The sequence below is a fragment of the Pithys albifrons genome, chromosome 3 (genome assembly GCF_047495875.1).
Source record: "Pithys albifrons albifrons isolate INPA30051 chromosome 3, PitAlb_v1, whole genome shotgun sequence".
Taxonomy (NCBI): domain Eukaryota; kingdom Metazoa; phylum Chordata; class Aves; order Passeriformes; family Thamnophilidae; genus Pithys; species Pithys albifrons.
In genome coordinates, this window is record NC_092460.1 from 32,525,778 (window position 1) to 32,549,933 (window position 24,156).

Here is a 24,156-nt window from a genome sequence, read left to right on the forward strand (position 1 = left end):
CACCGTGCTTGGATGTTTCTCCCACCCCCTTCCATAGCTGACTGTAAACCCAAAGCCTTTTCCCGTGGGTCCCTATGTAAACTTTGCAGCTCTGTCTTCTCTGGACTCATAGCCCTGTCATCACCCCCACCCCCCTTCCTGACCTTATAACATCCTCCTTGAAAGTAGATGTACCTTCCATCTCTTTTCTTACCGTAGAGGCTCTAATGGCCTGAACCAACCCTCCCCCCACGGTTTATCTCTTCTCTTTCCCTGCTGCAGCCTGCTCATGAAATGATGGACAAGCTAAAGGTTGAGAAAATACAGTAAAATGCCTTTCTTATCCTGTAATGACCAAGGGGGAGGACAGAGCCTGATAAAAATGACAAGCCCGAAGAATTGAGAGCCAGACCCTTCACCTGCCTGTCCCTCAGTGCACAGAAAACACTTGATAGACCTGCTGTGATTGCAACTGCTGCAACCCTGAAAAGAAAGGAATTAAGTACTGAGCCAATTAGAGCTACAAGTTTCTGTCCAAAGAAATGTCCTTCTGCTACCTGTGAAGAGGCTAATTCAGAGACTAATAAGAAGAAAACCTGAAGCAGGCTGAACATTTGAAGCTGGTGGAAAATGCATCTGTTGCCCTGTGTTTTATGGCCACAGGGCTTTGCTTAGTACGTGGAATCTGTGTAGTCCCACTGCAGAGATGGAGGCTGACATGATGTATAGATCCAGCCGATCATTTGGGCCTCTGTTTTCAACCATTTACTTTTACTTCTCTGTTTTTATTGGCATGATTTTTGATAGCAAGTACTAGTGCTGGATCAGTCATGTCCTGGCAGTGATTGACCAAGAGGCAAACATTTCATTCTCCAAATTGCCCCAAAGGCAGTCTAAGATGCTCTGCAGCAAACAGTACTTAGACTTGTGTGCTGCAAACAAAGCTCCATCCACCTCCCATTTAAACAAATTGAACCTGAAGTGGCCACAGGGAGAGACAGATAGGGGAGATAACAGACATAAGGCTTGATGTGTTCCTATGGCTGCTTGAAGTAACCGTCACAGAAACTTCCATGGATTTGCTACTCTTTCTTGCTCCTGTGTCTGGACAGAGCACGAAGGGGACTTTTTTTGCCTCCTTATATCTGCCCTACTCAGTCTCCCATCACCCTTGTGTCTGCCTCCACCTCTTTCATCCCAGATTTTCAAGTTCTGTAGTTGCTCCTGTCTTCCCATGCCCACCACCAGCACTTTAGGGAAAGATCCTCAGGTTGTACAATGTCATTACCTGGTGCTCCAGAATGCACTTGCCAGATTCAAAAAGAACAGGATGATCACATAGCATTTACTCTTCTCCTTGTTTTCCTCCATTAAAATCCTGCTAAAAGGAGGTTAAATGACCTTCAGTAATTCCTCTACTTTCCTGTGCTGTAACCACTACAGAGATAGTACAAATGCTAGGAGAGGAGAGGTAGCAAAAGCAAATTATGCCTGTCAGGTCTCTGTGTGAAGACATGCCCTGAGCTGGATGCAGCTACCATGTGGCTTGGGGAAGGGGGAACTGGAGGACCTGTGTTTTGTCTCTGCCAGGTGACTCAGGCTTTACTCCACAGAGCGTTAGCCCCATAGATCAAATTGTCCTTTGCAGCATGCTGTGAAGACATTTCAGACTCCTTGATAATTCTGTGCCAGGCTGAGTGACATGAAAAATCCCCCTGGGCTGCACATTCCAGATTAATACCTCACATCAAATCCAGGTATCCCCTCTTCTTTTTAACAGGAGAAAAAAAAAAAAGGTGGGGGGGGTGTGAAGGGTGGGGAGGGAATAACCCCCACATTTAAAACAGGTTTAAAAATTACAGACTCTGTTCTGAAAGAGACAGGTACAAAAGCAATATATATGATGTATTTGCCAACAAATGTGAGCAGGGAGCCACACAGTACTGAGGATAAGGGAACAGACTGGCAGCAAAACCCTTGAAATGTTACTGCTAAGAGCTGAGTCTCAGTGAAGCCTTGCAGCCAAATTTACCCAAAGCTTTGAGGCCCAATAGATGGATCTTTTATAACTGCTGTGGTCCTGCCTAAATCCCTCCTTTTTTGCACACCTGGAGTTAAGAGAGGTGAGGATGCAATTTGGGTTTCTGAATTTGCACCTTTCTCAGAGCTGAGGAAGAGCTAGCTGATGCCCAGCAGTAAAGCAGGCTGGCCCTCCTCTCACCCTGTACATGGCTGCAGCCCTTCTACTGCCAGGGGACTCTTCGGAAGCCCCAGTCACCACACATGGCAATGCCCTGTTCAAGGAGGCATTCAAGGAAGGCCACACCACTGGAGTCAGGCCCCCCGTATGGTTCAGGTTCACATTTAAACATTTGTATATGATCAGGAAAGGTTTCTTCTCTGTCCAAGCCCAAGGTGAATTGATCCCTTCAGCGGAAGTGGAGTCAGCAGGCTAGTCACAAAGGCAGACATAGTCCTGTAGAGTTGTTTCATCTCTGTGAGGGCTTCACCTGAAAGTCACCTCAGACCTGTACTATTTTAAACCCCCTGTGATTTCTGTAGAAACTTGATTCTGCTGTAATCCTGAGCAGCATCACTCACTGGTGGCTCCAGACACTTGGCCACATCATGTCACAGTTGCAGAGTAAGTACGTAGCCAAGTGCACATCAGGCTTTTCTCAGGAAAGTAAGAACAAACTGGACACAACAGGTAAACTGATTCCAGCAGGCACTTGGCAAATTGAAGACCTAGTCCCGCAACTATTGCAGGTAATGAGGAGGGAGGATGACTACAGATAACCAAAAAGTAATTCAAGCCCTCAAGAGATCATATGCAGCAAGAGCTAAAAGCCTTCTACTGTGGTAGAAAAAGAAGTTACATGGGTCAACCTGTGTTGAGGAACTCAGCTCCTCCCACAATAGCTCTGTAATGATTAGCTTCAACTTGGGAGCAAAGAGGCTTATTTAAGGAGAATCAACTCATGGCAAATAAGGATCTTTGTTCATCCACATATAACAAAGCTGAAAGATCAGGTTGCTCAGAGGGACATGGCTTTGGGTCATTGGTTAGCAGCAACTCCACTTGCTTGCAGCAGTTCTCCTCAGCAGCATTACACATGAGGCATTTCCCAAGTCAGCACTTATAACCTTGCCATGACCAAAGCCTGCCTACCTCGGGGACTTCAGACTGAGCTCTGTATGGACACCCATGGAGGAGGAGGGAAAGCGGCTCTGCTCTGGCTCCTCCTGCTGTATAATGCTCCTCCCAGGACCAAATCTGCATCAAGGCTCAGGAAAGGTCAGCCTGCAAAAAAAAGCATCTGCTGGTGCTCTGAGGAAGGTGTAGGGGGATGTGGGCAGAGAGAGCTGGAGTAGAGGCAGCTGTGGCTGAAAAGGGCTGGGGGTGTGAGGCACTTACCCCCCCCTTCCCCAGTTATCAAGGGGTGTGACTGGGCTCTCACTTTTTGCTTTCTGTCGTTTGTGCTGCTGGCTGCTGCAATACACACACCTGTGGTTTGCTGTGGTTTCATTTTTTTCTATGGTGGCGTTTGTAGTGTGTTTGGTTTGGGTTTTTTTCTTCTTCTGGGATAACTAGAGATGAAGCTGCAGCCTGTGAAATGTGAGCAATTTAACACAGGACACACGGGCTGTGCAGCTTGATCCACTTCTGTAGTCAGTGTATTTGCCTCCTGCTAAGGTGTTCCAGCCAAGGTCAGTGGAAATAAACACTATGGCCAGGCAGCTTGAGACAATTAGCAGAAAGCATAAAGAGAGCCAATTTGCCCAAGCTGGTCAGATCAGGAAACAATGGTCCTTGTAAGTCTGTGGCTCAGAGGAGGGAGACGTCTTTCAGCAGGAACTTTTGTCAATTCTCCCTTGGCTGATACAAAGCAGCATAACTGTACTGAAGCCAGAGAGACACTGTTTGATCCTGGATGCATGCTTGGGGTATCTGTGCTGAAGTATTTTGCTACATTTATTTAGTATCCTGATTAAGATTTTTTTTAATCTCCCTGCAGCTAGTTCGCTTCCTGATATAACTATATCAGGTATATATTTTGGTAATGTTAAGAAAGGGAATCTGCTTGTCCAGAGACTATTTATTGTGTAGTTGTATTTTGCCAAAGAGCTGGAAGCCACAGAGGTCCCAGTGAGCCCTGTGGGTATCTACAGCATGAGAGCAGTTCTCCACCAAGGTGAAAATCTGACAGGCTGGATAAGGGCACATTTGCACTCTGAGTTAGACAACAAAGGCTGGTAGTGGAACTCTCCGAAAGCAAAAGGTGTTTCCTATAAATGCAGAGACCTGTGTTAACGTGGCCTTGTGTGGGGGAACAGTTTTGATTAAGCTGGATGTGGGAAGCCAGGATGTTTTTTCCTCAGATGAAACATATTTTGCCTTCCTTTTGACCAGAGGATAGGAAAAGATTTTGCAGTTAAAAAAAAACAACTATTGGCATCTCGGACACCTCTCTTTGGCTTTATGATCACTGTGCAACCAAGCTTTAATGTTCTGGTAGCAAGTTCCATCAGCTTGTTCCCAGCCATGGTAGGTCCTGAAATAGCAGACATCAGACCTATGACTGGTTCTTTGACCTAGCAGTGCTATTTTGGCAGCAGGCCCAGGGTTAAACATAACAAGAGTAATTTTCAGTCCTTGCTCTCCTGAAGGTCAGTGGCCCAAATGGTTGGATGTTTGTCTTAGCTGTTTCCGGACAAGGTCTGCATTTTGTAATGATAAGGTGAAATTCAGGGATCCTTATGTTGGCAATCTCCTGCTAACCCTAATTGGAAAGCATATTTTCCCTGAGTAAGGATGTCAGGATTTGGTCATTGGCAATTTTTCATTGTTTTAACTATTTTGAGTGGAGTGCTCTTTTGAGGTTGCTGTAAAGGCTCACTGCTCCCTTCTACCTCCAGTCTATGTCTTTCAGAAGATAGTGCAGCTCATTCTTAGCTCTAAGCCCATTAAGCCTGGCTTACCACAGTCCCCCATTGCCAGGTGAGACTTCAAGGTTCATTCATCTGCTCAGGTCACATGGAAGAAGCAGTTTCCCTCTTAGCAATCACTCTGGCTTGCCAAATGCCTTCTGAGATGAGTGTTGTCCTTTTTAAAGCTCCCTTAAAAAGCTATCAGAAAAGTCAGCCACAAATTGGTTCCATTTTTTCTGCCAGACCTCTTTGGCCTTGGCTTTCTCATCCGGTAGCATGGCACTGTATCTGTGAGGAGGAGAAAGGTCAGTATCAGACAGGAGACAAGGGGGCAGCTATTTCAAGATCAGCACCAAAATGAAAAGGCAGGAAACAGCAGCAGATTAACCCTTGCAGGACATGCCTGCACCACAGAGAGTAACCTGGTGTAAAGAGCCTGGAGCTCCTGCCAGCTGGGCTCACTCTGGGACAAGACACATCACAGCCACATCAGCAGCTACTGCGTCCTGCTCCACAAGGACCAACAGCTCAGTCTGCATAAGCTGGAGACTTGCTGGGCAGCACCCAGTGACTGGTACAGAGGAGACAGCACTGCTGCTGCTTTCAGATGAGTCCTGGGCTTGGTCCAAACTGGTAAGAAATCAGAGGATTTGTTGTCTCCCTGGCAGGGATTTGGGATTGCCTTGAGCATTGTAACAGGATTTCACAAACAGGCAAGAGCTGAGGAATGTGTAGAAAGACCCTGGACATCATCTCCCAGCTATTTTGTGACATTCAGAGCTCCCCAGATAAATAGAAGAAGTTGTTAAACACATCCAAACTAAGTGCTGGTAGATTGTTTTCCTGTGTTTCCCAGGTGAGCCATGGCAAATTTTGGCAGAAATAGACGAGTGATACAAAGACATAAGATTTCTCCCATACCCAGGACCAGGTGCTGGAGGCAAGTTCATCAAGGATGGAAAAGGAGGAATAAACGGAGACATGCAGTTAGAGAAAGGCACTCAAGAGCACAGGCAGAGGAGTCTCTGGGGTCCCTGTGTCCTGCCTTTGGAGGGGACACATAGTGGAGATTTTGGATTAATGGAAGTCCAGTTCATGTGGCAGAGGAGACTTTGGGCCAAAACCCAAACACAGTGGTTTTCTGGGGAGCAAGCTGATACTCTCCTTATGATTACTATGGTAGATGAGAGAGGTGAGGAACTTACTTTATGGAGTTGAGTGCAAGTTGTTTTAAGGTCCTCAGGTCGGCATTCATCCCTCCGATGGCCATGAACACCTCGTAGAAGTCATAGGAGACTCCCTTTGCCCCAAAGATCGGGGGATCATCCGGGCTGATCACAATGGGGTGCCCTTCAGCCATGAGGTCAGCGGCGGGGTGACTCCGCAGGTCAGCTACCAACAGCAGCACCTCGGTGGGCAAGGGTGGGAGACAACACCACATCAGGTTATTGCATACCTGTCACAGCTGCCTGTGTCAGCAGGGAGTCACCAGGGAGGGACAGCCTCCAGAGGGCTGCTCAGAGCATATTCTGCTCTGAACTACAGGAGGAACCAACTTGTGTCCTCAAGATTAGTTTCTTAAGTGAATTGCCTAAGTCAAGGCCAGTGGGATGAATAACTTCTGCTTATTTATAACGATTTGACTGTGAGCATTTCAGGAACAGGCTTTTGGTTATGTATTTGCCACGATGCTTAGTTCAGGGCATCTGCAGCTGGTATCAGGGTTCTCTCTACCCCAGAGCATCCCTTCTGTTGCACCCAGGGGACAGTGTGCACCACGTTAATGTGTTGCAAAAGAGTTCTTGCTGGTTATGAATTCTACAAAACAAGAGACTTCCAGTTACAATCCATGCTTCTCAGCCTCTGGCCCTGCTGGCTTTGAAGTGTTTTTCATTATGTTTCTTTAGATACCTCCCTGGCTTTTGCCCTCATCTCTACTAGGGAGGACTGCCTTCCCAAATTCCTTTGGGTAGGAATGTAAGTGCTGGCTGGTATTACAAGCTTTATATATATTCACAGTGTGTGTCTGTGCAACAAACTGCAGTGTAATGTGGCACAAAGGAAACAGTCAGCCTATGTGCATCAGAACTTGCAGCTGCCCCCCAACTCCCTGCTGCTCCTCACTGCTATGGTAAACTCATTCCAGTCTCCCAGTCCCAAAACCTAAGCTTTTAACAACATACCTGGTTGGAAATGGGACAGACTTCTACAGGAATATCCCTCTTCAGAGACAAACTTTTGGCTACTGGGTGTTTAATGAGAGCAAGTCCATGGCCAATCCTGCTGGTATTCAGTAGCAATGCGTCCAGCACGTTATTGTCTACAGAGGTGCCCTGCCAGTCTGAGCAGAGACAGGTAAGAGTCACTGCAGTGCTGTGAGGAAATATGCCTTCTCAAACTGCTAAATGATTTTGTTAATAGATGTCCCAGTTGCAAGGTTGCTCATGCAGTTTCCACCTGCATTTTCAATGAAACAGGGATCTAATTCTGCCCAGGATATTGCCCAGCACAGAGACACCCACTTGTTTCACCTGCTGTAGACATCCATGGTACTGTTCTTACACCTAAGCTAATCATGCTGGTCTCCATTCATTGTCAATAGAGAGAAGTAATAATTTGTGGGGAGGAGCCCACAAAGAGATGTACTGTGCCTTAGAAGTGCTCGTTACTGGCAGTGGCTATAAAGGGAGCCCAGGGTAAATAGTTCAGCTGTAGACGTTTTCTCTAGATGTCAACATGCAATACACATAATGCAAAAGTTAAGGCACAACTGTCATGTATGGTTAGGATAAATCCCACCCATATGGACTGAATAATATATTGCCAATAACAATACATTGCCCCAGGAATTAAGGGTACATTGGTTACTTTGATGAGCATATTCAGTTAAGACTCAAGGCTGGCTCAGACATTCCTTCACCTTAAAATATAGAATAATGGCTCAGGAAATTCTGCTGCCACTGTGAATGGGAGGCAAATGCTGCTCCAAGAAGGAAATGGCTACCAGCAGTAACTCTTACTACATGACTCCATGTCACACCAGGTCAAAGACACTAAGCAACATGACACCTACACTCAAAAGCTGGGAGTAGGTAAGAGAGTGGTCATGCAGGAACGCTACAGCAACAGGCTGATATGGGGAGATGCACAGGGAAAACTCATTATGTACACATATATACACACACATCATCTTGATACATCCAGGCTTGCTTCTTCAGTGCTTTGCAAAGCTCCAGCCTTGCCTCTGCAAGCAATAACAGGCCTTGAGTCCTCATGCTTACCAGTCTCCCCAGCATGGAAAAAGTATGGCAAGTTGATCCCCATGGAATGCGGGATGGTCAGGGCATCCTTTAGGTCCCATAAAGAATGACCTTCATCCTCATCACCAACCTAAGGGAAAGAAGAAAGGTATTCTTGAATACACTTGGTAAGATGGTGGGAAGAACAGTTATATATCTCACTGAGGTGCCAGCTGTACTGAAATTACAATGCTGTGGGGTGGGGAGCTGATTCTTTCAGGGGATTTTGTCAATTACCCTGAACAAAATCCTTAGCTGGAGGATTTGCAATTCATTAACACTGATTTCAGTACAGCAGCACAGGTTCTGGCTCTGGTTTACAGCATATGCTATATTATATATGTAGCTATATCACTAGGGGTTAATGTGAAGGCACAGAAGAAATACAGTTACCAGGTCGAAGCCTGCCAGGGTGTCTGGAAATTGGGCTCTGAGTGCCATGGCAGTGACGACGGCTTCTTTAATCTGGGAAACATTCAGCATCCTAAAAATCAAGAGAGAGAAAGCAGTGAAGAGGCTCACTCCTATGGGCCTGCCTTCTTTGGGTTTGAGCTGTGAAATGGGGCCCCCAGGGGTATTTCCAAAAGGCAAGTTGCTTCTGAATCTGACAACCAGCTTCAGGTCCCCAGAGTAACAGCAGTAGAAAATGGATATTATGAAAGGAAACTCCTGGATGACCAGGAAATGCCTGGCTAGACCCTGCTGTCACTTGAGTTGAGGCATGCCTGTCTGACTCACTGGCTTTCACATCTACCAAGCAGGGAACACAACAGTGTGCAGAGAAAATGTTTAATTTTTTTTTTCCTCTCGACTGTTTTGTTGGGAGGTGAGACAGTAACTGCACTTCAAGGGAGTTTTAAATTTAGGTTTCTTCAGTCCTATCAGAGTTAAACATCTTGATGCTTTTGCAGACAGACTGTGTCCATACCCAAGTTGGTCAAAGACAAGCCAGCTCTGAACTGGACACGGCACTGTGCCAAACCGGAGCAAGTGCTGCTGAGAGCTCTGCTCTGTTTGCTCAGGATCACCTCACATGACTTCATGGCATCTGGCTGACTTGGAGAACAGCCTTGCGAGCAGCAGCAGCGTGAACATACCGTACAAAGGCTGCCAGAGAGCAGCGTTTGCAAGGTCCCACGGGGACCTTTGCAATGCCCAGTGCCCATACTCAGGCACTGCCTCGGTTCCTGCAGAGGCCAGGAGTGCATCCAGGCTCGGGAATGGAGCACACACGGCTCAGCACGCGCACAGGCAGCCCTTCCCTTGCTCATTCCCACACCTCGGGCTCCCAGGCACTCCTCAATCTGACGCGAACCGTGAGCTAACCCTGCTCACTTCGCACGCACACTGACTTATATAGATGATTTCTCACCCTCAGCCTTTTAGACATGCCAGGGAATGCTTTGGGAGTCAACACCTCGGCTCTGACAACGCACATGGACATTGCTAACCAACTGTGGCACCTCAGTCCAGCCCTCAGCACTGCTTCTCCTGGCCTGGTCCCCTCTCTCCCAGCCTCTGACATAGCACAGCCAGCCATGCAGAGCCGCTCTTAGCCCTGCACAGCCTCTACCTGTGCGCTGTAAATATAATCTTGGCTCCAATGAAGTCAGGGTGCTCCTTCACAAACTGCCTGGTCACTTCCCGATAGGTTGCCACAGACCATGATTTATTGTGCTGGGTGCCATCCAGTTCATACACCTGCAGGATGAAAAGCATATGACAAGCAGTAGTTAGAAGAGGTGTTTTATTGGAAGGTGGGAGAAATGAACTGAAGAAAACCTTGGAAGAAGCAATGTGCTATGGTCCTGTGAACAGGGCAGGAAGAAAAAGCAGTTAAATCTGTGCAGAATATTTTCTTCTGGAAGCCTTTACCAGCTGGCAAGAACTAAGGAATGGTTTTGCTCCCTCCTATGTGATACAAGAGACAAGTTTCTCCATGTTCAGACATGGCAAGCAAGTGCCCTTGAGTACCCAGAGGAGACCATGACCTCTTACTCATGTCTGTATCAAATGCTGGAGTGTTTTGTCCAGCTGTCTGGCTGCTCACACACTGTGCCTTGCAGTGGCAGTCTGACAGCCAAGGCAGCCCCAAGGCACATGAGGGCTGAATTCCATAAGCTACCAGCTGGGCCAGGCTTCTGCTCCCCTTTGCCAGAGGTTTGCTTCGTGACCTTGACTCAGTCATTTAGACTTTCCATGCTTTCCCAGTTCTCTGGCTGCAAACTGGGGAAAAATAATCCTTCTGGCATGCTCTGTTTCATCAACTGACTCTGGGGATTCCTCACTACCAAGGCTGTACTCAGGGCTTTTGCCCTGATTTCAGCATGGGTGTAGATCCTGAATGCCCCCATTGATACCAATCCACAAAAGCTCTGCCTGAAGTTGCTCACAAACGGTGGCTGAAACCACTCTGTCAGTTCTCTTCTTGTCTTTCTCACCATTCTTTTTTCTCCTCCATCTTCAACTGCTCCCCTCCACCTTCTCACTTCTGCCCAGTGCTGCCACTTGCAGTGACGAGCCTCACTGAGCCCCTGTGCCCCATCACACTGTGCTGTCCCCCTTGCAGGCACCAGCAGCCATGGGGCAGCTGCAGATGCACAGAGGGAACTTTTCCCCAGCTGCAGCCCATGGGAATGTGAGACTTTACACAGCTGAATCTGCAAACACAGCTGGGCTTGGGGGGCTTTTCCACAATGTTTGCTGTTTCACACTTAATCCCAGCATTCATTTACTTTACTTCAGGGGCTGCTTCTGGCAGGCTTTGCAGCAAAGAGAGCTTTTGCAGTGTCAGCACTGTTGTCCAAGCCCTGTAGAGGATCCCCAGCCACAGAAGCATCTAGCTATTCCTGGCACACCCTGCTCACCTTGACCTAAATGGCAAAGTGTTTCCTTTCCCTCTCATCCCAGCTTCAGCCTAGTTGTTCCTTCCCTGCCAGTGCTGCCCTCCAGGGCAGGGTGGTTGCACCCCCTGGCATCCCTTGCCACAGTACCTGGGCTGCAGGCAGCCTATCTGTACCTCACAGCACACTGAGTTGCTGGGTATGAGCAAGCCCCAGGGCTCTAGAGGCTCCCACGGCTGCAGTCAGCATTAGGACCTGGATGGGAAGCAAATCTTCCTTGCCAAGCCTCTCTTCAAAAGACTTTACAACCGTGTCTAGGGGCTGATGGTAAAACCAGGGTATTTTCCAGTCAGGCCCACACACTTGTATCATGGCAGATACTCTTGGCCCAGAAACCTGTCTGAGCTGGGGGATGCCAGCACTCACCCTGTCTCACAGCACAGGAATTTTGACATTTGTGTAATTTTCTCTTTTCAGGTACCCCAAAGACAGATGGTAACTGAGTTCAGAGCAACTGGATTATGACAACCCCCAGCAAAGTAAGGTATATGTAAACTTTGTGGTCTTCTCCTCCTTTTTTATTGGGCCTTTTCAAAACACTGTTCTCAGATATGAAGGAGTGGCAGACTGCAGCCCTGACACTGAGCCCCGTCTTGCTGTGTGGCCAGCCCAAGCCTCAACAGGGCAGGCTCAACAGCCCTGCTCCCCAGCTGTTGAGACAAAGCCAGATCATGCTCCAAATTTGTCACAGCACTTGCCTGCCTGCTGGTGGGGGTGGCTGTGGAGGCCTGCCCAGCAGCAGCAGTGGTTGCTGGGGCACAGACATTCATCTGCAGCTGGCTGGAGCCCACCAGCCACTGCATGCAAAGGCAGTGATTTAAGGAAGCTTCTGGCAGGCACATTCAGGAGTTGTGCCACCATCAGTAGGACATCAGCATGGCTGCTGCATCCACTGGATCCCGTGGCACCAGCAGCAAGCTGCTACCTGCATTCCCATGCATAACCCACCACCACCACCACCTGGTCCTTCAGATGCTGCTGGATGGACCTCGCACAGCAGCTTCATTCCCATTGTAATGGACTGTTAAGGACATGGAGGTAGGTGTTGCAGCAGGGAGCAGCAGCACTGAGGCATCTGCCCCTCTGACACAACTCCCAACTCCCTGCTGCCCTGCTTGGAGCCGGGCTGGAGGATAGCATGGGAAAGATGTGCCTGCAGTGTTGAAATTGTCACTGGGAGAGTGGGAACTGTTACACAGCCAAAGAATGATGGCACTTGGGAAGGCATTAGGGCAGAGTGGATTTGTAGGACAAGCTGGGCAGCTCTGGGTGACAAGCAGGGAGAAAGACCTAAAGCATTACCAGCAGATTTTCATATTAGGGGCAATGAAAAGAGCCATTCATACTTCATATATATAGCCAAAATTTTAGGTTGTCTGCAAACTGTGCAAGATTGTGCTTTGCCAACTGATTGACTAGCCTATTCAGAGAAATCATTCTGAAATAAGCTGAGCATTTAAAATAATGTAACTATTCCAGAATAAGTCTCTGTTCAAGACAGGAATTTTTTCCAGAATAGCTGCCATAGAACAGGTGATTCTGGTGCAGACAAAGCTGAAATACATCTTCCCAATGAGCAGGATTTTGACACAGGTCCCAGTCAGACTGTACAATGCAGTTTTTTGCTGATGCCACAGTATCTCCCTTAGCCATTAAAAACAAACCACCTCTCACTTTCAAGCCTTTGCCTATGCAAATCTCCAACAGAGACCTTTGAATATGATCAAGGTTTTCCAGCATCCTTAGAAGGGCAGGTATGCAAACATCCAAAAACTAAATTCAAGATAGGGCTTGAGAAAAGTTACAGAGAAATAAGGATTTAAAAGAATACTATAGAAGCCAAAAAATTCATACCGCAGGCAGGATAGCTCTTATCTCAACATACTGTATGTTATCTTCATAGAGCTCCAGCAGCCCCTGGTAGAAATAGGCCTTGAACACAGGTGCATAGCAGATAAGTCCAGAGGCAATGAGAAAGACTTCTTCAAATCTTTTCCAAATAAATGTCTGAGAAGGGTAGGCCAGCTCAGGGGCATCTGTTACCAGGGTCAGGTTTCTCAGCAAGCTGTAGAAAAGGGAAAAGAGAAAGAATGATAAGAACAAACAAGACAAGTGGCTTTCAGCAGGCAAAAAGCCACCAGCTGGCAGCTGGGTACAGGAGCAAAGAGATTCCTCCAGGATAGGTGTGACTTTCGTTGTCATAGACCAAGCTTTGTGCAGGTGACACTTCCCTAGCAGGGTGGTGACTGTGCTGAAGGAGGCATGTGTTCTTCGGGCAGGACCAAGAAAAGGTGCAAAGCCATTCCTGCCACAATAGGAGCCCAAAATCTAATTCGGACCCTGTTGGCACTGCAATACAACAGGTGTAACAGCAACTGGTGCAGCAAGGAGGCATTCAGGTCATTTTTCTGCCACCTGTATTTACTGCTCTGATGGCTGGTACAGATGCCATACAATAGATGTTGAGCTATAAGCAGGATAAGTGTGTATGTGTTCACAACCTGTTCCTCCCTTTTTCAAGGGCAAAATCTTGAGGAGTAATAGAGTCACAAAAGCAAGTATGGTGCTTTTATATCACAAGAATTGCACCCAGCCATATCCTTAATCCGAAAGTAGGCAAGTACATTATTCCTGCTGACAATATACTCCCCTAAGTATCTTCAGCACATATAAAATGTTATGACAGTTGGCCCTCTGTTCACCACCAAAAGGCAGACTGAGTCTCCAGGAGATGCCATTGGGCCACCACCAACCTGCTTACTGAGCCCATAAGTTGTCCTGGTACTTTCGTATTGTCAAAATATGCCATCTAAAAAAAGCAGAGGGAAAACAATTGTGAATCAGAAATCATTTTCCTCCACCAGTGGAAAAAACCTGACACCTTGCCTGCCTTGCTGACAGCTTCTTCAGGGAAACAGCTGATAAGAATCACAGGTCCTGGCTTTTCCTTTGTGGGGTGGGAACTCCCACTACTTCCTCCACAGACTCAGCTGGCATATAAGCTTCTTTCAGAAATCCAGAGAGATGGTGGTAGTATTATCAAGCAGAGTTTATGGCAGCTAGTAATTGCAAGATTATCTAATTGTGGGTGACAGCTTGCATTTTGGACAGAGTGAGTGTCTGTGCCACAACACCATGCTTTGATAAGCTGATAGCCTTCATCCCACCAGAAGCCCTGCCTCTGGCAACTGCTGGTGGCCACCTGAAGAGGAGTTCATAATAAATTTCTCAGGCTAGTGGGCAAAGTCTAGATGGCAGTACAGGGGTGATTAACATCATTCCTGGGTGGACAAATGGAAGCCATGCAGCAAGAGGCAGAGCTGTTTGCTTGCAGTTGGGTGGGCTCACCAGTTCGGCCAGGCCTGGTGCTTATCTCGTGTCAGGGGCTAAGCAGGTTCAGACAGAAATACCTTCAGCTTTCAGCTCAGCATATTGTTTCCCCTCAATAACAGCTACTGATCTTTAATAATGTTCTGTGTTTGATGTCTTGGCCTCCATCCTCACGCAGTGTTCTGCTCTGTTATATGGGAGATGTGGGTTTGATTTGCAATCTTATTATCTTCATCCAGGACGCTTCTGTGGATGGAATTAACACCACTACCCCCCTACAGATGTAAAATGTGATCTGGTCCAAACTCGTAAACTGGACAGAGCTATGCCTTTTGAGTCTCTCCATCCTGCCCATAAAACAGAGACCATTCCCCCAGGATTTGCCTGCTGTTTCACTCTGTAAGGATGCTCTTCCAGGGGCTGCAGTTTCACTTCTTCCTCACTCTGTTAATTTCTTTGCTAGGAACAACTTTAGAAGCAAAACTGTATGTAAAGAGATGTTCCTACCGTGTTAAGGATGAGATTTTAAATGCTCAACAGTCAGGAAAATTCAGAGTTAAGGTTTCCACAGCAACTTCAGCTCTGCCTTCCCTGCATTACAATAGAGACTTTGGTGCCATTATCACAGGACACTGGGCAACCCCAGCTACTGTTCAGTAACCCATGCAACCAGAGGAGATTGAGCTGGACCATAGAAGGAGAGGGCAGTGGGGAGCACGCAGCAGTGGGAGACACTGCAGCATCACCCTAGAAACCAGGAATGCAGGAGCCAGGAGCATCTTGGAGGTGCTGATCCAGCTGCCCGAGCTGCGGTGGAGGCCAGCCACCGGCAGAAAGGGTGTGCTGCTGCTCATCAGGGAGGGGAGAGGAGGTTTGGAGTGGGAAGAGCTGGGGAAAAGAGACTTTTCCACTTTCCTCCTGGCTGAAAGGCAGCTCCCTTCTAGCTCCACATGCCAGCAGAGAGCACCTGCCTGAAGCCAAGAGCTGAGTGGGGCTGTTCCCACCAGCCCTGCAAGCACTGGGGGAAAAACCTCCCCGTGGATCAAAAGGCCGTGCAAGCCCATTCTCGCCACTCCATGCAGCTTCGTTCTAGATAAGGATGGGTGGTTAGTCAGGCTCCCACCACCTTCTCCTGTTGTCCTGTGAGAACTCGGCTCCTCCAGCAGTGAGCGGGCACAGGGCTCCGCTCCTTGCCTTTAAATCTAGCTGTACAAACTTGTGGTTGTTTACTTAGCCTGTGCTCTTGGGCTAGAAACAGCAATAAATCCCCACACCACCCTGCTCCTAAAGGCACATAAATCAAATTGTACTTTTCTTTATAATCCCCTTCCCTTTGAGACTGATTATTGATCCCTAGAACTGTTGAAGATTTATTGCATAATAGTGATCCATCCTTGATAACTAGATAATCTCCTAAGGGTTCAGGGGCTTTTGCCATCAGTAGCTCATGCAGATGAAGTAAAGCTTCATAAATACATCTTTTCCTTCTTTTCTGGAATGGGCCTTTGCCAGTGATCAGGTGCAGACACAAATAGCCTTCCATGTCATGTCATATATGCACTGAACAATGCTATTGCAATGCATATGCCCAAAGGGGCACAGCTAAAATGACCAGCTATGGATTATTTATTTTCAGCTGTGGGTTTGCTTTCTCTTTTCCTGGATTTTTCCCCCGTTTTCCTTTCTTGTGCTATATAATGCCTTGTTTTTAAAAGGATTCTTTTTCCTGCTCCTTTTTCTGTTCTCAATGGGTAATTATGCCCCTCTCCTCACTGTAGTATCTAAATGTCTTCCAGTGGTGCATTAAATAGTGTGACTAACATCTGTCACATGTGGTTCATTCGCTTTCTCTTGCTCTCATCCCCTCTTCTTCTCCCCAAGGGGAGGCTTGTGGAGGGAGTGGAGTGCTTTGTTTCCATAGTGGATTTTTATTCTCTTTTTTTTCCCCCTCGTAATGCACACACTGCCCCATTTTTCTGTGAGATAAGGCAGTCAGAGGACACGGAGGGGAAGGTGATGGTGGTCTGGGCAGCCGCTAGCACCCAGGGGAGCTGTCCCCACAGCCTCAGCCGTGGTGTCAGCTCGCTCACAGATGACTTCATCCTGGTGATAGAGAGCTCCGCTGGGCCGTGGGGCTGTGCTGCCGGGCATGGCCTTAATCCTTGGGCTGCTGGCGGGGGTGTGCGGTGGTATTTTACAGATATCTGGAATGTCACTGCTGTTTCCCTAAATATCTGGGGGCATGCTCTTTCTTTAGAGATGGTAGCCATTATGTTGCATCTTGAGGGGGAAAAATGGCATTCTCCTATATCATAAATGGCTGTGAAGAAAATAAGGGAGGATTGTTTTTTTCTTCTAAGTCTCAAAGCAAAATTCCCTTCCTTTCACTGTCTCCTGGCCCATGGTCTCCTGACTCTCCTAATAGTATCCTTTTGGAAGCTTACCAGTAACACAATACTCCAGGGTCTTGCACCATGAGACATGTGTTTTGAATAGGAATGGTTAGACCTTCTTTTGAGGAAAACGAGCAAAACCACTTCCTTCCAAAACACACACACACACACATATGTACACCTAAAAATGCAAACAGCAAAAATGTAATGCAGGTACCTCTTTCTCCCTCCCCTTCCTGGTCAGGAATGCTGTAAGGTGACAGAGGTGCAGCTTCTCAAAAACACTTCCATTGTTCCCTTCACATTTGCTGATCCACTGCCTTGCACAAGAGCCCTTCCCTGCTGCCATATTCCCTTGACACTTCCTTGAAACCACCCAACTATCCATCCGTTCCTTCCTCTGACATCTGCTTTCTCTCAGCTTGTCAGTGCTCAAGGGCAAAGACGAGTGTAGGAAAGAGGTAGCCTGGGATGCACATGTTCAAGAGACTGGGAGAGTTTCCAGAAACTGAGAAGCAGAACAGATTGGGGCCTATTCCTGGCTAGAGACCTATTTCCAGACGGCCAAAAACATTCCTAACCCCTAGACTAGTACCCAGGGATTAGATGAAAATAGGAGGGGAAGTGCCTCAATGTGGCTGTTGTTCCTGTGTTTGCACATAATGCGCAATGACTCCTCTGTGATTTTGTGGTCATGAGCATGGAAGGACAAGAAACGAAGGACAACATACTCAAATGAATAAGGGAGCACCCAGGATGCGAAAGATCCAAGTTTGTACTTGCCCTGGCACATGTTTGCTGAGCAAAATCGCTTCATTGGTCTCTGCCTCAGTTTTTCCTCCACATTCAGGGAGACGCTTGCAGCAGGGTCTGGCTTGTGTCCCTGTGCACTGCCTGCCCTGCTGAAGTCCCACTCTGATTTGTGACTACTACGCTAATACAAAAGAAGAGGAATGTGGTAATACTGCCTCTGAAAACAAGTCATGTTTCCCAACAGGAACAGAGGTAACCAAACAATGCACAGCTCCAATCTTGTAGGTGCCTAGGGTGCTGTGGCCTCTACCCTCAACCAGAAAGGGACGTCACACTGTGGAAATACAACTGCAAACAAATTCAACTAAGGGTTGCTCCTGAGACAGTTCTGAGTACCCAGTGCAATTGCTTGGGCTTTAAGGAAGTGAAGCTGTTTCAAAATCCAATCTCTTGCACACTACTTATGTGTCTCCTGGTGGGGTTAAAGAGAGCTGGTGCTGTCATCTTTCCCTTGTCATCATTCCAGTAGAAATGGAAGGGAGCTAATGGGGAACCAGTTTTCTCTTTGGAAGTCATAGATAAGTGACTTCTCAATAGATCTTATTTTGTTCATCATGTGTCAGGGCAGTTGAGCCTCAGGATATAAAAGGTCAAAAGTCTAAGGTCTGTCACTACTTTCTCCTTCCCTTCTGCATCTCTGTATGAGAAGCATAGTGAGTACTCTGGAGAGTCAGATACCTCTGCCTGCCCCTTGCTGTTGTTGGGAAGGGAAGGCATTATCATGCCAAAGGTCTAGCAGCTCCTCAGCTTCCCAAACTGACCTCCTTTCCAGATCTGTAGGGCACAAAGTCCAGACAGCTTACACATGGAGAGGATACCAGCTCCTTAGGAGTTAAAAGTTCTCTATTTAAGAGCACATAACCTCCCTGAAGAGGGAGGCACTATGGTAAAACCCATCAAGTTTCACTTAGGAAATGCTGTAATTAGGGTCACATGCATCCCCTTAATCCAGCCTCTCCCTGTGTGTTGGCAACACTGTCTTTCATTACATGACATCCCTTACTTTTTTTTCTGCAGGACCCCAGCCCAGGGAGCGCCATGGACAGCAGTGGCCTCTGAATGGATGTCTACTCAATATTTTCCTTTGTCCTCATCACTCAGTGTCTGACTTCATGCATTATTTAGTGTGCTCTCTCCAGCCCCCCCAGTACGTCACACAGAACTGTGTGCTTCCTCCTGGCCTTTTCAGCAGGGCTTTGTCCCAGGATCAATGGCCCCTGGATGGGCAGATATGATTTGGCTGGAGGGGGAGCCAGGCTATTCCCAGGCACCTGTAAGTGATTAGATGGGAGGTGGCTGCTGAGCCTGGCACTGATAATAGGCTGCCAGCAGTTAAGGTAGGACATGCCTGCAAGGAGGGAAGCTTTTGCAAGAGGGTGAGTGATGCCCTGGGGAGCCATCTGAGGAATGAGCTCCTGGACAGCTCTAGGAGGCCTTGCCTCAAAGGGGAGAAGCTCTGTTAGCAGGAGGGCATTGAGGAAGGAAGAGAGCTACCAGGTCCTGTGTGGGTTTTGTTGGCTCAGCCAGTGACCAGGCTGAGACTAACCCCTTGTCTGAAGGCAGGATGGTGAGTCACAGCTCCTGCTTCCTGAGGGTCCTGTTGGGAATGAATGCCTCATGCTTCAGGGTGGGGGGTGCCACTGGGGTTTCAAAGACAGTCCTCAGAAAACAAGGGTGGTGTTTTGGAGGAGGAGGTGGGGTTGGGTTTTATTTTGGGTTGTTTTGGGGGTATTTTGCTAGTGCAGTAATTAAGATTACTTTGCCTGACTTCTTGCTCCAAATCAAACCAATGACTTTACAAATTAGTTCTCTGCTGCTGAGGAGAGCCTGTTCATTAACTGCCTGGCTTTCCTCATCCAGTTGTTGGGTACATCACTGGATGAGGCACCATGCAGCCCTATCCCATGCTGGGAGTACATCCAGCCTGGATGCTGAGGAGAGGTGGCAGCAGGCCACATAAATCTATGTGCACCACTGTCCTCAGGGTGTCTATGCAAGTGACCAGAGTGAGTGTGCACAGAAAACTTCTGGTTTCATGGTGGCTAACTATGGTGCACTCAATACTGTTGCTTTCAAGCTTCTCTATTGCTATTTGCTTTTCTGTGCAAGCAGTCCTAAATGGCATTCTCCACTTCCAGAGTGGCAAGCAAATGGGACAGTTGGACTAGAATAATCCTGCTGGCTACACAGTGCTGCCATGGAGTACCAGCAGGTTAGTGACCCCTCCTTGCTCACCTGCTATCGAACTCAGTCACGTTGTGCAGCTGTTTGCGGTAAGTCTCCAGCAACACCCACGGGGAGCACTGGGCTGGCAGTGGGTGGGGAGGATGCGGCTTGGAAAAGTGAAATCGAACGGTGCCCGTGTGGGTGAAGCAGATGTAGCAGTCGGGGAGGTAGGAGGCATTGTATACCAGCCAGTCCACACTCAGCATGGCATAGTCATGCAGGTGTAAAACAGCACCTGGTGGGAGGACAAGCACATCCTAATGATTCAAGGCAGCCAAGAAGAAGGAACTAAGGTCTATTTAATGTGATAATAGTTTAAGTCTACCCATCCAGGGGCATCTGGAAAAGCTTCTGGATGGCTGTGAGTGACCTCTCCCAGCAAAGACTGCGCAGCTGCTCTGCCTCCCCCAGGCTAGGGGATGTAGCCCCCTCCACATCAAACACTGGGCAGGCAGAGTGTGACAGCTCCCTGGGAGCACAGGGAGGGGGGAAATCAATAGGGAGCTCTGCTTCTCCACTGGGATGGAAAATGCTCTGAGTTATTAAAGGTCTTTCAGACAGACTTTGCTGTGAGCTGGCTCAGGCCCCACTGATTTAAAGAGGAACTCACACAGTAGGCAGCAGTTTACAAGCCATGCTAGCTGTCTGCACACCTGAAGCAAAGCTCTGTATCTAAACTGTTTGAATCTCAGCTTCAAGTTTTGCATCTAGTTGGTGGCTCTTCTTTCAGCAATCTGAAACTCTGGCATACGCCAAAATCCCAGACCATGATACACTGGGGAATTGCAGTCAAATGCAGAAGTACAATCTACCTCTATGCCTTATCAAAAGCATACTCACTTACATTGTACATCTGCTGCTGGCCAGCACAAAGGGCCTCTGGAACGCTCTGTTATTGTGCAGTATGTTGGCAACTGCCAGTCTTCCTGGCATAGGAAGCATCTTCTGTATGCTCACCTTCCTCATGGTTTTGTTTGGCTAAAATCTCTCCTTTTGCAGAGACTCCTTATGTTTTTGGTGCTTGAACTAAACTTCACCTTTGTAAAGGGAAGATACTGTGAGAGCTGAAGTCTTAGATATGTATTTTATTAGTTTAGGGGTGACCTCATAGTCAAAATAGCTTTGATGGCCTTAGGGGTAAAGGGAGAACATGAATAGGAAGAACAAGACAGAAGACTGGTATGTATTTGACAGTAGACAAAGTTCAAGACTGTAATTTATAGTGGCCTAATCTAATATAGACTGTAATGTGTATAACCTTCCAGTATGGCTGTTAAGATGCTGAGGAACTGTGGTTGCTGCTCTCAGCAGAGCCAGTGTGACAGGCTGGGCATGCTGCAGCTGTCTACATCTGACCCTCCTCTCGCTGGCAATGTCACCTTCTTCCCTAAATGAGCAGCAGCAGAAATGACAATATACTTGAAACAACAGTAACTCCCAGGGGCTCTGATCAAGACTTTCTCCCACTCAAACAGTTACAAGGATGTGATCTTGGTTCTAAAAGCTTATGGCTCTTGCAGGGATGCCAAGAAACCATTTTTACATTGCCCGTATTGAAAATTGTTAGCTTTGTTTCCAACCTGGTATCAATGATACCCCACTGGACGTGCAGAGAGGGATTACTTTTATATTATTAATGTTCAATTCAGCAACGAAAGGGTAATGACGTTTCTGACATAGTAATCCTTTATGCCAATAGATTAGGATGCTGCAAGACAGGGATCTGCATCCCACAGTGGAGACTGGGAGGGAGAAATGGGGAAGGTTGCTCAGGTCCTCAACCAGCCTGGTCTTGAACACTTCCAGGGATGGGGCATTCACAGCTCCCTGTGCAATCTGTTCCAGTGTTTCACTACCCTCTGAGCAAAGACTTTTTTCCTAACATCTAATCTACATCCCTCCTCTTTTAGTTTAATACTGTTCGCCCTTGTCCTGTCACTATCTTCCCATGTAAAAAGTTGCTCTCTCTTCCTTTTATAAGCCTACCTTAAGTGCTTATAAACCTTATAAAAAAAGTACTCGGGCTTTGACTTGTAAACAACAAGCAAAGAAACGTGCAGTGTTGGAGGTAGCCCCTTCATCCTCTGTTGCCCCCAGAGTTTCCTGCAGACCTCCAGGTCTGCTACAGAACCACCCTCAGGAAGTCTTTTTGGGGAATGCAGCACTTTTGGCTAAGATGTGGAATAATTCAAGGTTGGCAATGTGTCTGTGAAATCTATTATGTGGGAAAAAGAAAGGCTCTTGCTGGAACATGCTGGGCAAATGTGGACGTCTATTATGTCTTGTTGTCTGTGCTTCCCCTGCCCTTTCTCCGCTCTTGAAAGGTTGAAGAATCCATATTTTAAGTTAAACCAAATCCCACAATTGCTGGAAATGCGTATTCATCCAATCCATCCCCCTCTTCCTCTTTTCCCCTGCCCTGTTGCTGAGCTCAGAGGCAGGGCCTTTCCTGGAACTAGGGAGCACAATTTACAGCTTTCACAAGATTGTCTCACGCATCTCTTGCTTTGCCCCAGCTCAGCCATAGAAAAGAAAAGGTGAGACAATGATGAGCAAGATGAGCAATCCTCAGGCTAAACCTACCTTTTGGCATGTGCTTTAAGATGCTGAACACCACGCTCTGATCAATGAGGCTTTTTGCCCGGAAGAAGTGCATGCTTGGAGGAAACTGTCCTGTAGTTATGGCTGTTGCAACTTCCTTCTTCTTGAGGCTTACGAGCTTTGTGCTGAGCTGCTGTTCCTGTCTGCTCAGCACCAAATTGCCACCTGTCTGTTGGGCTTTCTCCTCCTGCATTAGGGAGTCCCGGTCCTTCCAGAGTGGGGTGGGAAGGCAGAGTGAAGCCAGACTCAGCAGAAGGTATGCCAGCCTTATGCCTTGTCCAGCTGAAGGCTTCATCTTAGAGCTGCACCTAAGCAAGGGGAAAAGATCGAAGCATTAGCAGAGGTCAGGAGGTGACATCTTAGCAACAAGCCCTTGGGAGATGAAGTTGTTGACCCATGACTGGCAGGATGGGCCAACTGGATGCTCAGTACTGGGAGAGGCACCCTGTGCCAATGTCCCCTGTATTTAGGGCTATGCATTAGCACACTCTCCATGATGCTGATTGCACACACCAAGACTGTGGGTAGGGTGAAGAGCAGATGTGTTGCACTTCAGATCAGACTGGAAGCACATCACACAGACCTGCAATATGGCAAAGGTTGAGCCCTGGAATGGGGGATTGGTGGGGTCAAGATTGCTTATAAGTTGGGATAGAGCCCTCTGTGAATAAGGGGTGCTGATGGCAAAGTTCTGGCTGTGCTGATGGTGTCCCAGTTAGGGGAAGCAAAGGCCATATAACTTCAGGTGCTTTTGACTTTTGCGTGAGCTAATCAGATCCTGATTCCCTACCTCGTTGCATCCTTTTAGTATAATCCAGCTCTCAGAAGGGTTAATTTATGGGCAGAAAACTCCACAACTTCCTCAGCAGTGACAGAGGTGTGTCCCTTCTTTGCAATCCCAGAAGGAAGAGGATGGAAGTTACCCCACGGGAGTAGTAAGAGATCACAGGAGATGAGCACACGTGAACTCTGAGAGCTTTGCCCTTCCCAAAAAAAGCACAACTGCAACATAATCCTTCAACACTGGGCTTTAGTGACCCTCCACGCCAGTCTCTCCTGAGCAAAACAGGCTGGAGAAGGGCTCAGCATTTCAAAATGGTCCCCCTGTGAACTGCACTGAAAGTCCCTGCTTGTGCACGTGTTTTCTGCTTCCAGCCTCTCCTCCATCTGTGGGCCCACAAGGATGCCCTTGGCCAGATCAGTGGGTCCCAGGAGATGGAGTGCTGGGGGAGCAAATCAGTTGGGAACAGAGAGGGGGGTGGATGCAGCCTCACATCAGGCTCTGAACTTAGAGAAACATCCTAAAAGAGATGTTATCTTATCCCTGGTGAGACTGACTCACTTACTGTTAACTTTCCTCCTCCTCCTCCTTGCATCCAGAGCTCATGGAGCTGCAGGCCGAGCGAGCAGGGCACAGTTCTGTCTCTCGCTGTCCCCGCAGGGCAGAGAAGGCAGGATGGGTCCCGCGGTGCGGGGCCAGCGCACTCAGTTCCTCTTCCTGTGCTGCCGCCCCGCAGCGCTCCCCTTTCATTTAGCCCCGGCCGCGCTGCCTCATGAATATATAAAGAGGAGGAGGAGGAAGGGAGATGATGAGAAAGTGGGACACTGAGCCGGGCTGCCAAAAACAGAGAGGTCCCCATGGAAACGCTTCCAGCTCCCACACAGGAGACAGGTGGGCTC

The 24,156-nt window shown here is 47.8% G+C and overlaps 1 protein-coding gene across 2 annotated transcripts; it reads right to left on the reverse strand.

The window, feature by feature from the left end:
* Positions 1-1,754: 1,754 nt before the first annotated feature.
* Positions 1,755-23,964, reverse strand: ADA2 (adenosine deaminase 2). 2 transcript variants are annotated; one of them, XM_071551262.1, is made up of 10 exons: positions 23,823-23,964; positions 22,459-22,784; positions 19,885-20,110; positions 12,968-13,178; positions 9,784-9,911; positions 8,604-8,694; positions 8,193-8,301; positions 7,095-7,252; positions 6,117-6,319; positions 1,755-5,199 (listed from the first exon to the last, which is right to left on the reverse strand). In XM_071551262.1, the coding sequence occupies exons 2-10, from the start codon at positions 22,769-22,771 to the stop codon at positions 5,091-5,093; spliced, it is 1,548 nt and encodes a 515-aa protein (XP_071407363.1). In that variant the 5' UTR covers positions 22,772-22,784; positions 23,823-23,964; the 3' UTR covers positions 1,755-5,090. The 2 variants fall into 2 exon arrangements, with proteins under 2 accessions (XP_071407363.1, XP_071407364.1); XM_071551263.1 differs by having other exon boundaries at positions 23,819-23,964.
* Between the last annotated feature and the right edge of the window lie 192 nt (positions 23,965-24,156).